Genomic DNA, 13,909 nt, shown 5'->3' on the forward strand with positions numbered 1-13,909 from the left:
GCGTACTTCGAGTGCGTAGCCACCTTAAATCAGGGGGACGACGGGGCGAAAATGAGTAATGTCTACTTTTATATCGAAGACGGGGCACGCACTGTCGAGTGCATAATTTTAGTGACCACGGGAGCGCATGCCGAGGCGTGTCGCTGCGCCTTCTGGAGGCTGCACGGCTCTGTCCGGGAGCGCGTACAGCGCATGCTCGTCCCATATCACGCGGCAGCCTGCCCTTTTGCTCGTTTCAACGGTGCGCATCTCGACGATGCGAACGGTGCAAGGTGTCACTTCCGTAGTCGCCGTGAAGACAATGAAAAAAGCCCAGCGCTAATGTGACGACAGCACATCATTTGCGCGTTTCGGCGTTCCTCCTGGGCGATCCGCGGCGTTATGACATTTTGAATGTTGAGTTAGGCAATCATTAAGCTCAACCAGCAGTGTTGCCTTTTGCGCTCTCAATCGCCGAACAAACACACGTAGTAATACTCGGTACAAATATCATGTGTCTATGAACAAGCACGAAACCACCAAACGTCCAACAGCTGCTGAAAAGAGCCGAGGAAGAAAGGTGAAAACAAACTCGGTTTAATAAGGATAAATCCTTTATTAAAGCCGCTACGGTGGTCCAGTGGTTTTGATGCTCGACTGCTGACCCGAAAGACGCATCTTTAGGTCTAGTCGCGCATGCCGTATTTCGATAGATACTTGAAACTAGTATACTGAGTGGACGTTAAAGAACCCCAAATGAGCAAACATTTCCAAGACGTTACTTTGGTGGAGTTTTATTTCATATATTTATAATAAAATTTATTTCTCTCTCTATATTGTGGTTCTGTCATGTCGAGAGCCCGCACTTATTATTAGATGCGGAGCATCTTATACTCGCGCCTTCTAGTGCGCCGTCCGCGCCGTCCGCGCCGTCCGCACCGCTTCTCGAACATTCGACAGCTGACGCGCGCGCATGCGCCGTCGCGCCGTCGCCCACTCTTCCACCATCTGTGCACCCTTCCTCCTCTACACACCGCGTTCGACATCTACAATTCTCCTGATTCTCCAGTGGACGCGCATGTGGCGTCGCGCTTCAAGAACATTCAACAGCTGACAGTGCATGCGCCGTCGTGCTGTATATATACTCAAGGTCGGCGCTCGCTCGCTCAGTTGCCGCTCGTCGGTTGGTTTGTACGGCGCGTCGACGTCCAAGGTCGCGGTGAAATGAATTCCAACGAATCCACAAACACAATGATCGACGTCCCTTCGACCAGCGCCGCCCTTTCGCATACGTGTGTACGTGTTCACTCATTTAACACCCCCTCCTACAACCACGTTAACCAATTTAGCCATCGACCCAAGTAAGTCGCCATTTAACACCCCATTTCACAACCACGTTAACCAATTTAGCCATCGACCCAAGTAAGTCGCACTTTAACACCCCGTTAACCAATTATATGGTCCGCATCCTCCTCAGTGTTCCCCCGAGGGAAGCTGCGGGCAATTTTTTGGTAGGAGTCGAGCCTCGACACAAGAGTTTCTAGGATTCGAGTTTCAGATATTCTTGTGTCGTGTTCTACTACTCGAACCATAAACCCCGATTAAAGTCAACCCATTATTCGATGCATTCTACTAGATTAGGACAAGTAAGCTTGAATTATAGCAGATTGAGACGTGCAAGCGATGTCATAGGCTTTCACTATCGAGTTCGCACATTGGGATTGTCACCTGTAGGAGCAGACGTGAACCCCATTGAAAACGTCTCGGGTCTCGTGAAATGGCGACTTGCGGTGCGGAATCTTGGAAGTTCAACGAAGGAGACCATATTCGTGGCTATACAAGAGGAGTTTGAAGCACTTCGTTAACGCCCCGAGATCGTGGTCGCGCTTTACAATTCCTTTACGAGCTGAGGGGCCTGGGGGAGACGCGGGTTCGAAAGAGGTAACGGCCCGGGAGAAACGCAGGCAGCGGCATGAGCCGCTTCGTTACCGGGGAGACCCGCGTAGCCAGGAGACTATACTATGCGGATGGAGTGAGGTTCAAAGTGCCATGAGGCAGCCTGGAGAAGGTCGGTGGCCAGAGGAACTACGGTATCTTGCAGGTATCGGGATAAGGCACTGCACGAGTCCGTGATGATAACTCTTGCTAAGCGGTGAGAGGCTGCCAAAGCGATGGCTACCTCTTCAGCCCGAGTTGCATCCGGTGAGCGGAAAGAGATGCCGTCAACGTGGTGACCCTCGAATACTACTGCGGCCATAAAGTATCCCGAGGAGGTTGGGTCTGACCCATCTATGTAGAAGACATCTGAAGTGTGGGAGTATCGAGTATGGAGAAGTTGTGTTCGCGCTAAGCATCTGCCTGCACTTTGACTGGGATCCAGTTTGCGAGGAAGAGGCTCAACCCAAAGTTTTTGCCGCCACAGCTCCGGAATGGAGGAATCGGGTGGTGGAGCAGAGATTGCGTTCATTGACAGCCTGTCCAGAAGGCGGCGTTCATGAACCGTCGGGGACAGGCGGTTAATTTGATTGGTGCGATGAGCCTCCCGCCAGTCGGAATAAGAGGTGTGCACACCCAAGGCCGCAAAGCGGCGATCGGAGGTAGCAATGGGGAGGTCTAGTACTCGCTTGTAAAGCGATCGGAGCAGTGCGTCCAACTGGTTCTCGTGGTGGTGACGCAAGCGAATGTACGGGGTAGCGTAGAGGACTCGGCTGGTTACAAACGCGTAAGCCAAGCGAAGGGAATGCCGACCGCGAGGGCCGCCACGTTTGGTGTAGACCCGCCGAATCATACGGCTAACCTGCTCACTAGTGCGCCGAAGACACGCAATGGTGGAGTCAGGGTTCATAGTAGAAGAGATTTAGAGGCACAATATGCGGAGTTCTGCGACAGCCGGTATGGGGCCAGTTAGCAAAGATATTTGAGGTGGCGGTAGAGATGATACCGAGAGAAGAGATGATTTGGTAGCGGAACACTCCAGTCCGCCCAATGAGGCGTAAGTGCCCCAATAAGTGCCGCGCGCTGCATGTGGTCTTCAAGTTTTGCAGGGGACCCCGAATTGGTCCAGATAGTGATGTCATCCGAGTATTGAGCGTACTGTATGCCTTTGACCTGAGCGAGGAGCGCAGGAAGTCCTGGAGGTCCTACTTGGTGGTTAAAGATACCCACCCCTCCAGTATTTCTGATTCATCGTGATAATATATGAAAACGCAGGGAAGAAAAAAATAACAAAAAAAAAACTCCACTGCACGAAATTGAACGTGGGACTTCCGCGTCGTGAATGCGAGGCATTAGCCACACAGTCATTATGGGGTACCTCCTTGGACGTTCAAATGGCAAGCTATTTATATCTACTACTTCTCGCTGTTGGCGGGCATCTCAGAGGAGGGGGGGACTAACGTGATTTCCGCATTATCAGCAAGATTGCCATTGAGCGTGTGGCAGCTCTCATCTCTCACGCGTACTAGAAAATAAGGGGGTGTACGCTCGAACGCGAGCCCTTATATTGCAGTGGGGAAGATCGTACTCCTCGCACGTATTCTGTTGTAGATACCGGATGCGCAAAGGACACTGCAACCGTTGCACCTTCTCCGTTTGCGAAAAGGGTGGGCTTTCCAGACAGGGCAACGTAACAACTGAGACCCTTATTTGCATTCATCTGCACCTGTGAGTACGTTTCACACGTCATTTTTACAGAACGTGGGGAACGTCTCGATCTGTTTACCATTCTGCACGTAACCTTGCAATTTGTTGCTATTACATTCATTTCTTCGCCTTTGCGGCAAAGCTATCACCTTTTTTGTTCACCTTTTCTTTCAGTACCCTTCCCTGCTGTCTCCACAAGGTGTAAGAAGGCATGAAAAATGTGTAAATATTTTGCCTTGATTAACACGGGACTCCTGCCGAAACTTTGGCTAAATAAACAGTTGTGTCAAACCGTATGTACTTTTCATACTTATAGCATTGCGGCTGCATCCCAAGTTTTTTGCATTTGCAAATTGCCACGTTCTTGTTCCCAAGTTTTGTTATCACCCCAATACACTACGTAAGTCTTAGCGCAAACCGCACCTGCAGACTTCGAGAAGCTTCAGGACTGTAAAAGATCTTTCTATAAGATCACGCCCACTCCGCGAATTTTACAGATTATTCTAGAGCCTACGTCATCGCCAGCGATAACGCTGGAACATTCGACCGCAAGAGTTACCTTTTAAATGCCGCACTATGAAGCAGTAGGAAAAAAACTAAAATTTATGTTGATACTTTGCATTGGCCTTCTAAATTAACTATGATAAAAAATACAGCCACATTCACAATGACTAAGCGTGTTTTTTCGTATGTTCCATTTTTGGAACATTGGCATTTCCCATATGCAAAACACACATTTTCTCTTGAACAACCTTTATTGACTTTTCAGTCGGGTTTCCTTATTCAGGATAACTGAAGAATGATATTTAGCGTCATACGATGTCTCTGAAAAGTATAAAATTGATAACAACACTTTATGAAAATTTCTTCTTTCATACTACTGGCTGTACTACAATGAGCAAATCACAAACTGTGGTAAGCGGCAAAGCCTTTCTTGTGCAGCCGCTTTTTGCACTGCTGGCACTGATTCGTTGTATTCTTCTTGCATTCCGCGCACCTTCCCTGAGTCATTGAGATAATGTAGTGGCCATCAGTTTTTCTGTCCTCATGTCTCGGATGAACGCGGGGTCCAAATCTTACAGTGAGTTTTTGCTTGAGCTGCAGCAAGGACATGGTGACGTCCCGCCGAAAGGCGATGTGCGTCATGGCGGCATCACTATCCTTGTGAGGCTCGCAGTGGAGGAGCCATCCTGCGACGAGAGCCATGTTCAAACCATTGCTGGAAAGGTTCCACCACCATTTCTTGCTCCTCATTCTCAGTCGATAGCTTTCGAGGAGGCGTTCCATCACATCTACTCCGCCCCTGCCCTCATTATATTTTATGATCAAATATGGTTGAAGAATGTCCACCTTTTTGTTTGAGCGTCGTGAGGGGCGTTTCGCACTTCCAACAGGCTCGTGGCTGAGGTCATTAGAAGAAACTGTGACGACTGGTTTGTCATTCCACCTGCATGCGCAGACTGCCCCGTCACACTTGTAGTGGAAAGATCCTCTTTCTTCCTTTTCGATGTTTTTCAAGCTCTTCAGTGGACAACCACCGGTTCTTGTATCTCGCACAGCCCCTGTCGCTCGAATCCCCTGGTCAGCCAGTTTAGTCAAGAGGCCGTGCGAAGTGAAGAAGTTGTCAAAGTAGACTTCGTGATGTTCAGGCGCTTCCAGGACCAAGACCATATTGCTAACAACCCTGATCCCGAGAGGTGTCTAGTCGTCCTTCTCGTTCCTTCCACAAGATATTTCTATCCCATAGGGGTACCCATTCGAAGAGCACATCATCCATATTTTGTACCCGAATTGAATTGGTTTACCGCGAATGAACATTTTGCACGAGTGGTGGCCATAATAGGGCACCATTGACTCGTCGATGCTGAGGCTTTCATTGAACACTCCAAACTGGCGGAAACATTTGGAGATTTCGTCGTAGAACGGCTGAAGTTTGCCTATTTTTTCGCCTGCTTTCAACTGAATGTTGTCAACAACATGAAAGAACCTTTTCAGCTGCCGGAACCTATTGCGGGCCATCACTGTCGCGACTATAGGCACACAAAGATCTTCTGCAGTTCTCCAATACGAGTCCTCAGACGGAACGGAGTGATACCCGCTGAAAAGTAAGAGGCCGAAAAACTGACCTATGTCCGCTCCTGTGACGTCCACCTCCTCCCCTTTTTCGAGTGCGTATCTTGCAGTTAGTTCAGCCAGTGAACCAAGATACTCCGGAGAAATAAATTTGTTGAACAGCATAAATGGGCTCATGTTTGCAAGATCAGGAAATGCCTCTAGCAACGACGGAGGACTCTCGCTGGGAAGTGTTTTGTCAAACGTGGCATGGTCGCCCCATACTGGTGTATGGGAGCACTTTGAAGTATTTGTTTTCCGAGCGTTCGTTGAAGCTTTGCGTCCTTTTCCAGCAGTGAATTGCCGCCCCGCTGGTTTCTTTTGTCGTGGATCAGGACTCGAACATGCAGCTGGCGAATCAACGTCTTCATCGCTGCACTGCATAACTTCAACGTGCCCACAAACATCATCGGGAACAACTTCAGAAAAGTCGTTTTCGTTCACGTGCTCCTCGTCAGTAATATTGCCATCTTCAACAGGCGGCAATTGGCATACAGACGCCCCTTCGCGTTCGTCATCGGGAAGGCTGAACAAAAGGTCAATTGCTGCCTCCAAAGTGAGGAAGCATTGTGCCATGACCTACAACGAAAGTTATTGCGGTGTAAAGCCCAGTACTACAAAAATGAAACCAGCCGCAAGGTAGTTTTCTAGTTACATTCGCAGGGATTGATGCAGCTAGGCACTGTAGTTCAATGCTGCTTTTTTCACGTGTCTGGCAAACTGAAAATGACGCCCAGGAAAGCTTATGTTGAAGTTTCTGCCAAGCGCCGCCCAGAAGGTGCCATCGACAAGACAAAAAAAGAAAAAGAACGAGGCGAAACGCTCGCGCCCGTCTACGCTGCGTCTGACACTGTAAAACGCCAATGTTCCAAAAAAGGAACATCCGCACAAAACTCTCAAGCTGAAAACTAGATTGTCTTTGTTATTTTTTTATTGTATTGCCGCGTAATCCCGAACTATTTACCGATATTTTAGTTCTGCTTTGCTCACTGCAGCATTACTTTTTCTTGCGGAATAATGCAACAAACATCTGGTGGTCAAGGAGCGCAAAAAATGCCAGTTTTTAAAAATTCATCTAAGGTAGGTAGGTATAAACTTTATTTTTCCTTTGTAAAGGAAAGGTGCAATGGAAGAGAGATGAGGAGAGATTGCTACGCTCGATAGTCCTCCGCAACCCTCTCTGCCCAACCCAGGATGGCCTCCTGGACGTCGGGTTTCAAGCTGCGCATGGCAGCCTCCCACTGCTCCTCATTACTAATTAGTTTTCGAAGGGACGGTGGAGGGGGGTGCTTAGGGCACCCCCACATGATATGATTAAGATTTGCTTTCTGTGCGGAGCAATATTTACAGGAGGAGGACGGGTAAAGAGAAGGGTACATGAGGTGAAGAATGTAAGGAGAAGGAAAGGTGTGAGTCTGCAGCTGTCGCCACAGTACTTCGCGCCTTCGTATGGATTTCGACGTTAGCGGCGGTAAGGATAAACGACCAAGGCGGTAGTGACTACAGATGTCGTGAAATGTTAAAAGGCGATCCCGCGCAGCAAACGGTGCCGTTGTCGAAACGGGGCCTGGCTCTTCCAGCGCCTGCGCCCGGAACGTAAATCCTCGGGCGCTGGCGTGAGCCGCCTCGTTACCGGCAAGGCCCGCGTGCGCGGGAGTCCATATTAAAGCCGTGTCTTGTTGCGGGGGATGGGCCAAAAGGAGGGAGAGGGCTGTTTTGGACACCCTACCCGCTCCAAAATTGTAGATGGCAGTTTTTGAATCACTAATAATAAGTGAATAATTTGGAACTGTAAGGGCCAGAGCTATGGCTGCTTCTTCCGCCTCCTCAGAAGAGGAAGCAGAAATAGAAGCAGCAGCAGATATCTGACCTAGCGAATTCACAACTGAGAGGGCGAAAAAAGGACGAGTACTGTATTCGGCAGCGTCAACGTAGAGCACTTCTTTAGAAGTAGAAAATCGTTTTTCGAGAGTTTTTGCACGCTGTCGTCGACGTTGCTCGTGGTGCACAGGGTGCATGTTTTTAGGGAGCGGCGGAATGAGTAGATTCTTGTGTATTTCACGCGGAATAGTGTGTTTGGCGTTAGTGGTTGGAGTTGGCCTGATACTGAGGGTATCGAGTATGTATCTTCCGGTCTGTGTGTTGGAAAGACGAGCATATTGTGAAGTTAAGTGTGCTTCAATAAGTTCAGTTAAGGTGTTCAATGTGCCTGTCTCCATGAGCCGTGCGGTGGACGTTCGAATGGGGACTCCGAGAGCGAATTTGTAGATTTTACGTAACAAAGTGTCTACGTTATTTTGTTCTCTTCTCAGAAGGAACAGATAAGGGAGAGAATAAGTCACTTTATTGAGGACGAAGGCTTGGATGAGGCGGAGGAGCTCTGCCTCTCGTAGCCCGCCATGCTTATTAGATATCCTGCCTATAAGGCGTAGAGTGTGGTCCACAGTTGTTTGAAGTGCTTTAATGGTGTGTGTGTTTAGTCGATTTCGTTGTATGTGTAGTCCAAGCACCCTGAGTCTGTCAACTTTAGGCACGGGTGTATTGTTCAGTGTTATTTGTATATCAGAGATGTGCTTTTCAGAGCCCCGATGGGCAGGAAGGAGGAGCAGTTCAGATTTAGTGGGTGAACAGGTCAGATTCATGTTACCCGCACAAACCACCACCCTGTCAGCAGCAGTCTGCAGAGTTTCCTGAATGTGACCATCGGAGCCGCCTGTCATCCAGAGGGTAATATCATCTGCATAAAGTGAAAATTTGAGATCTGATATGGATCTCAGCGTTCGAGCCAGCGGCATCATCGCGATGTTAAAAAGGAAAGGTGATAACACTGATCCTTGAGGTGTGCCGAAACTCCCCAAGGAGTAAGAACAAGAGTGTTCAGACCCAATGTAAATAGTTGCCGTACGGTTCGAAAGGAACGCAGATATGTAATCATGAATCTTTTTACCAACGCCTATAGCGCTCAGTTCACTCAATATGGCAGTGTGGCTGACGTTGTTAAAAGCCCCATGGAGATCGAGACTGAGAATTGCTTGAGTATCGAGGCTAGAGTTAGGGATAATGATGTCATGCTTCAGTCGAAGCATGACATCTTGACTGGAAAGGGATTTACGGAAGCCTATCATTTCGTGAGGGTATAAGTTGTGTTCTTCTATAAATTTGCTAAGGCGGTTGAGGATTACATGTTCAAGTGTTTTTCCGATGCATGAAGTGAGGGAAATCGGACGTAGGTTGGCTGTGTTTATGGGCTTACCAGGTTTTGGTATGAAAATAACTCTGGCGTCCTTCCACGCAGCCGGCAAGGTAGAAGTGTCGAAGCAGTGGTTAAAAAATTTAGTGAGGGCTATAATTGAGTTTTCATCTAAGTTGCGGAGAAGTTTATTATTGACGAGGTCAGGGCCTGGTGCAGATGAGGTGCGAAGGTTCGCAAGCGCGTGTCTAACCTCAGCCTCCGTTATGGGGCTACTGAGATCATCATTTGGTTGTCCGATATAGTCAGGTGCATCGTATCGATACGCGCTGGGTAGGTGTTTGTCGCGAAGATCATTAAAAAGAGTGTTTAAGTTACCTTTGTGCGAGTGAAGTAGTTTGTTAATGTGATGATTATTTGCGGTACGTGATATGGTAGGGTCTAATAAATGCCGCAGGAGCTGCCATGTCATCTTGCTGTCTAGGTGGCCATGCATGCTTTCGCATTTCTGGGTCCATTGTTGACAAGCAAGCTGTATGGCATAGTCCTGAATTTGCAAATCGAGTCTCGCAATTCTCAGTCTCAGTCGGCGATTGTGTCGCCTCTTCTTCCAGCGTTTGAGGAGAGATTGCTTAGCTTCCCACATGTGAAGAAGTCGGGTGTCAACTATTGTAAAAGGCGTATCAGGTGGTAACATGGTGGTATGCGTTTTTGTGTCAGTGTGCAATTGCTGTACCCATTCCGAGATATCATCTATCTCAGTAGGCGCCGAGCAGTGACGGGCCTCGCGAAACTTGTTCCAGTTAATAAGGCTCAGGCGCTTGGGAGCTAAAGGTTTGTGTCGGAAGTGTATGGTAGTTTGAATAATGTAGTGGTCACTACCGAAGTTAATGTTCAGGTTGGTCCATGTGACAAAGTGAACGCGATGGCTGAGTGTAAGATCGGGAGATGTATCTTTAGCTACACTATTACCTAATCTAGTGGGCATGTCTATATTGTTGTGGAGGGTGAGGCGGTGATCCTGTATGTGAACCCACAAAGCCCTACCCTTGGGTGTAGAAACAGAGTGGCCCCATACTTGATTTGGTGCATTAAAATCACCAAGTATTAGGAGAGGGTGATGTTTCGCGGCCGCAATGGCTCGGGCAAAGAGAGTATTGAAGCGATGGTGTTTCGCCTGTGGCCTACTATAGACGTTTAATACGTATAAAGGCGATTCTTGAGTTTTACAAGGAAGGACCTCCAAAAAGTTGTGCTCCACATCGACGCCGTCGAAATTAGAGTGAGTTACCGTCAAATGTTTTTGCGTTAATATTGCAGTATCGGGAGAATTTAGAGATTTAGTTTGGTGTACACTGTAACCGGGAAAAGTTATGTTTCCGTGGGTCTCTTGTAGGGCAATGACTGCAGGGGGTTTGGGGCAGGAGGCCAAATATTGTTGAAGAGTCGCTTTCTTTTTGCGGAACCCCCTGCAGTTCCATTGCCATACTACAAAGTTCGAGCGATTAGGGTTTGCAGCCATTGTCGGGAGGGGGTGTAGGAGAGAAGGCGGGTACGGCTATATTTGGATTATTGGCCGTGACGGCCGCAATCCATGCAGTGGTCTGCTGCATTTGAGTTTGTACAAAATCTAGAAACTTGTCAAGTTTGTCATTTATGGCAGCTTGGCCCGTCTCCTGAGCTGTGAATCTGCTCTCTATGTGAGAAATCTTACTTTCAATGACGGCGAATTTCTTCTGTGTTTTATTTTCGAGGGCGTTTATCCTATCGTTAAGAGTTAGAACTGTGTCGCTGAGAGATTCTTCTTCGCGTGGTGTGGCAGGGGTTTTGCGCTTATTTGAGGGTGGCAGCTGGGAGGTGTCTCGAGGCATTGTAGTGTCCATGTCAGTAGGAGGAAGAGGTATCGTGGGTTCAACAGCAGGGGGCGATTGAGCAGGAATGAAAGATCGTGGTTCGGAATGCTGCGAAAGATTGCTAAGGGGCATTCGGGATTGTAGCTCGAGCTTTAACTTTTGAATTTCTGCCTTGAGGCTAGCGTTTTCAGCTAGAACTTTTTCTAGGCTAATGTTTTGAGATAAGGAGCAGTTAGAGGAAGCTGCCTGTGCCCAGCTTACCTTTAATGGGTTTGGCAGATGACTGGTGGAATGGGGGTTCGTTGACTGGGTCGGGAAGTCAAGTTCTTTGGGAGTCGAGTTTGGGCCCCGCCTCTTGCTCTTGCTGCGACCCCGCTGTGGGCCACGCTCTTGCGAGCGATTAAGGCTCGGTGTCCGGGATGATGGAACTTCTGAGGGCTTAGGTGTCTGGTATTTAGGTGTCTTAGTCTTGTAACGCTGTTTGCACAATGGGGAACCGGTGATGTGAGCTCCACCACACACGACACAGACGGGTTCACATTCATGGTCCATTGAGGAATCCTTCAGTCCGCACTTGTGACAGATTGCATCGGGAGTAGAGGGGCAGACATCCTGGCGATGTCCAATTTTTCGGCAACGGGTGCAGGCTTCCACCTTCAGTCGGAATGGGCGGCAGCGAAGCGTGCAGCCTTCGTAGTTGATGTAAAAAGGGACGTGCGTGCCACGGAAAACAACCAAGATGGTTTCGGTGGTGCTCAGTCGGCGAGCGGCCCCAATGGTCATGGCTGGATTACATCTTTGGAGGGTTGGAAGGATTTCCTCGTCAGCGTAATCCAGAGGGAGATGAAACCTTCCACGACAAGAATCTACAGGGTCGGCAACGTGGGTGACGACTTCGTAGGGGACTCCGTTGAACTTTAAGGTCCGGATGTTGTGGTATAAATCTGCTCGGTCCATGCTTGACGTACTCACGAGCACTGTGTGACTGGTGGGATTGACCCTGATTTGATCAGGGCTGCTGATGGGAAGTCCAACTGCTTTGAGAACGAGTTGTCGTAAGACACAGGGGTGCAACTTGGTACAGTCGAGACCCCCGCGTATCCGAAGAATCACCTTGTAGTCCGCATCGGGCAGTGGTGGAGGTTTAGGCTCCCATGAAGATGGTTTCTTCAGATCCGCTGCGCAGGTGTCAGCCGATGAACCAGTGGGACGAAGGTCAGCATGTAGAGCACGCCATGAGCGAGCGGCGTCGCCTCCAGCAGCGACGCCCGCTGCGACGCTGGCCGCGTCGCGCTGGGCGCCTCCACTCATACTAGGCCGGCGGTTAGGCCTAGCGCGGAAGCGGTCGAGCTGAACAATAAACAGTCAGCACTGTTCTCAAGGAGCATTATCACATCCCAACAAGGTGTCGAATGGGTGCCAGGTCCACTTACAGTTGGTGTGATGTGTGATCCAGGGTCCAAGGACCTGAAGAGGTGGTCATAACACGGTAAGTAGCCGGAGCCAAACGTACACACGTCAGCGTTTGATCGGGATCCCCAGAAATCTCCATTCATCTAATGATTCTCCGTAGGTTCATAATAGAAATTAAAACTGCTACGTTTTTCACAAGCATCAATGAGTATGCGTAAACATAAAATTTTAATATGCGATATATCGGAGAGGACATAAAAAATTAGGTTTCGTATGTTCCAATTTTGGAACATTGGCAAGTAAAAGGTTAAAGGCCAACGCGCTTCGCTGCTTGTCCGTTTATCGACGGCAGACGCTTCGTTTGCCGCTATCAGTGCAAGCCTGCTACTGTGATCGGACTTTCCGTTTACCGGGCACAGGTTCGCCCAAATAAACAGTTTATTCTTCAGCGTACTCTCTGCTTCTTCGTCGAAGTCATGATCCCGTGACATCTCCAGGCGCCTCGACGCAGTGATGATGGAGGTGCTGCTTCTATGATGTTCCGGACACCTCCTTCAAGCCACGAGCCCAGCCCAAGTGGTAAACAAGACACGGAAGCCAACCCTGAACAGCGAACAAGCCACAGGAGGAGGGGGCTACAATCAGAGTACGGGCCACTACCTGAAGCAGCCAGGCAGACCCGGATCTCGACATCAACCACACCAACCATGACCACCCCCGTGCACCCTGCCCAGTCATTCTCTGGCAGCCCAAGGAACCCCCAACGTTCTATGGATCATCAGGCAAGAACCCGGAAAGCTGGATCAAAATATACGAATGAGTTGCCGCCTTGAACAGCTGAGACCCTGAGAAAAATTTACGCCACGTCTATTTATACTTAAAAGACGCCGCGAAGACGTGGTATGAATACCACGAATCCACACTACGAACCTGGGAACTTTTTCAGATGACATTCCTGCGCTCGTTATCGAACGTCGTTCGCAAGAAAAGGGCTGCCACATTGCTGGAGACAATTAAGGGTGCAACTTACTAATGAAAGTGTGACCCTCTTTGACGAAGAGATAACCCGGCTCTTTCGACACGCCGCCTCCAACAAGGCTGAGGAAAAAAAGCTTCGGTTGCTCATGCGCGTAGTCAAACAGGAGCTGTTTGCGAGACCTGTCCGGAACCCGCCCAAGACTGTCAGTGATATTCTTGCCAAGGCCACAACAATAGAAAAGGCGTTTGAGATGCGCACACCGCATTAAAACTGCCGCGCCTCATTGAACTGCGCTTATGCCTTCAATACCGACGACCTTTGCGAGACGATTCGAGAGATCGTACGGGAGGAGCTGCGGAAGCTGTTGCCTTCAACGCAGCCTCAAGCTAACTCGATCGCTCGAATTGTGCGCGAAGACGTTTGGCAGTCGCTTGGAATCGCAGAAGCACTGCAGCTGAACCAGAAGCAATAAGCTACGCCACTGCAGTGCGCCGCAACGCTCCTCCATGCTCTCGTCAAGACACAGCCCCAATGCAGTTCTTCCGCCAGGCACCACCGCCACCACCGCCGACGCCATGCCGCCCGCCGGTCGGCCAACGCTCCGCTTCAAGGAAAACTGACGTTGAACGCTCCTATGACCACCATTCACTGTGCTACCACTGTGGCGAGGCCGGGCACACTTACCACCATTGCCAGTACCGACAGATGAGACAGCGTGGCTTCGCCGTGAATGCACCACGT

The 13,909-nt window shown here is 49.3% G+C and overlaps 1 protein-coding gene across 1 annotated transcript; it reads right to left on the reverse strand.

Annotated features, from left to right (window-relative positions):
* Positions 1-6,814: 6,814 nt before the first annotated feature.
* On the reverse strand, positions 6,815-12,304 carry LOC142767501 (uncharacterized). The gene is made up of 2 exons (XM_075869259.1): positions 12,210-12,304; positions 6,815-12,126 (listed from the first exon to the last, which is right to left on the reverse strand). The coding sequence occupies exon 2, from the start codon at positions 12,085-12,087 to the stop codon at positions 10,429-10,431; it is 1,659 nt and encodes a 552-aa protein (XP_075725374.1). The 5' UTR covers positions 12,088-12,126; positions 12,210-12,304; the 3' UTR covers positions 6,815-10,428.
* Between the last annotated feature and the right edge of the window lie 1,605 nt (positions 12,305-13,909).

The sequence above is a fragment of the Rhipicephalus microplus genome, chromosome 7 (assembly GCF_043290135.1).
Source record: "Rhipicephalus microplus isolate Deutch F79 chromosome 7, USDA_Rmic, whole genome shotgun sequence".
In the NCBI taxonomy this organism is placed as follows: domain Eukaryota; kingdom Metazoa; phylum Arthropoda; class Arachnida; order Ixodida; family Ixodidae; genus Rhipicephalus; species Rhipicephalus microplus.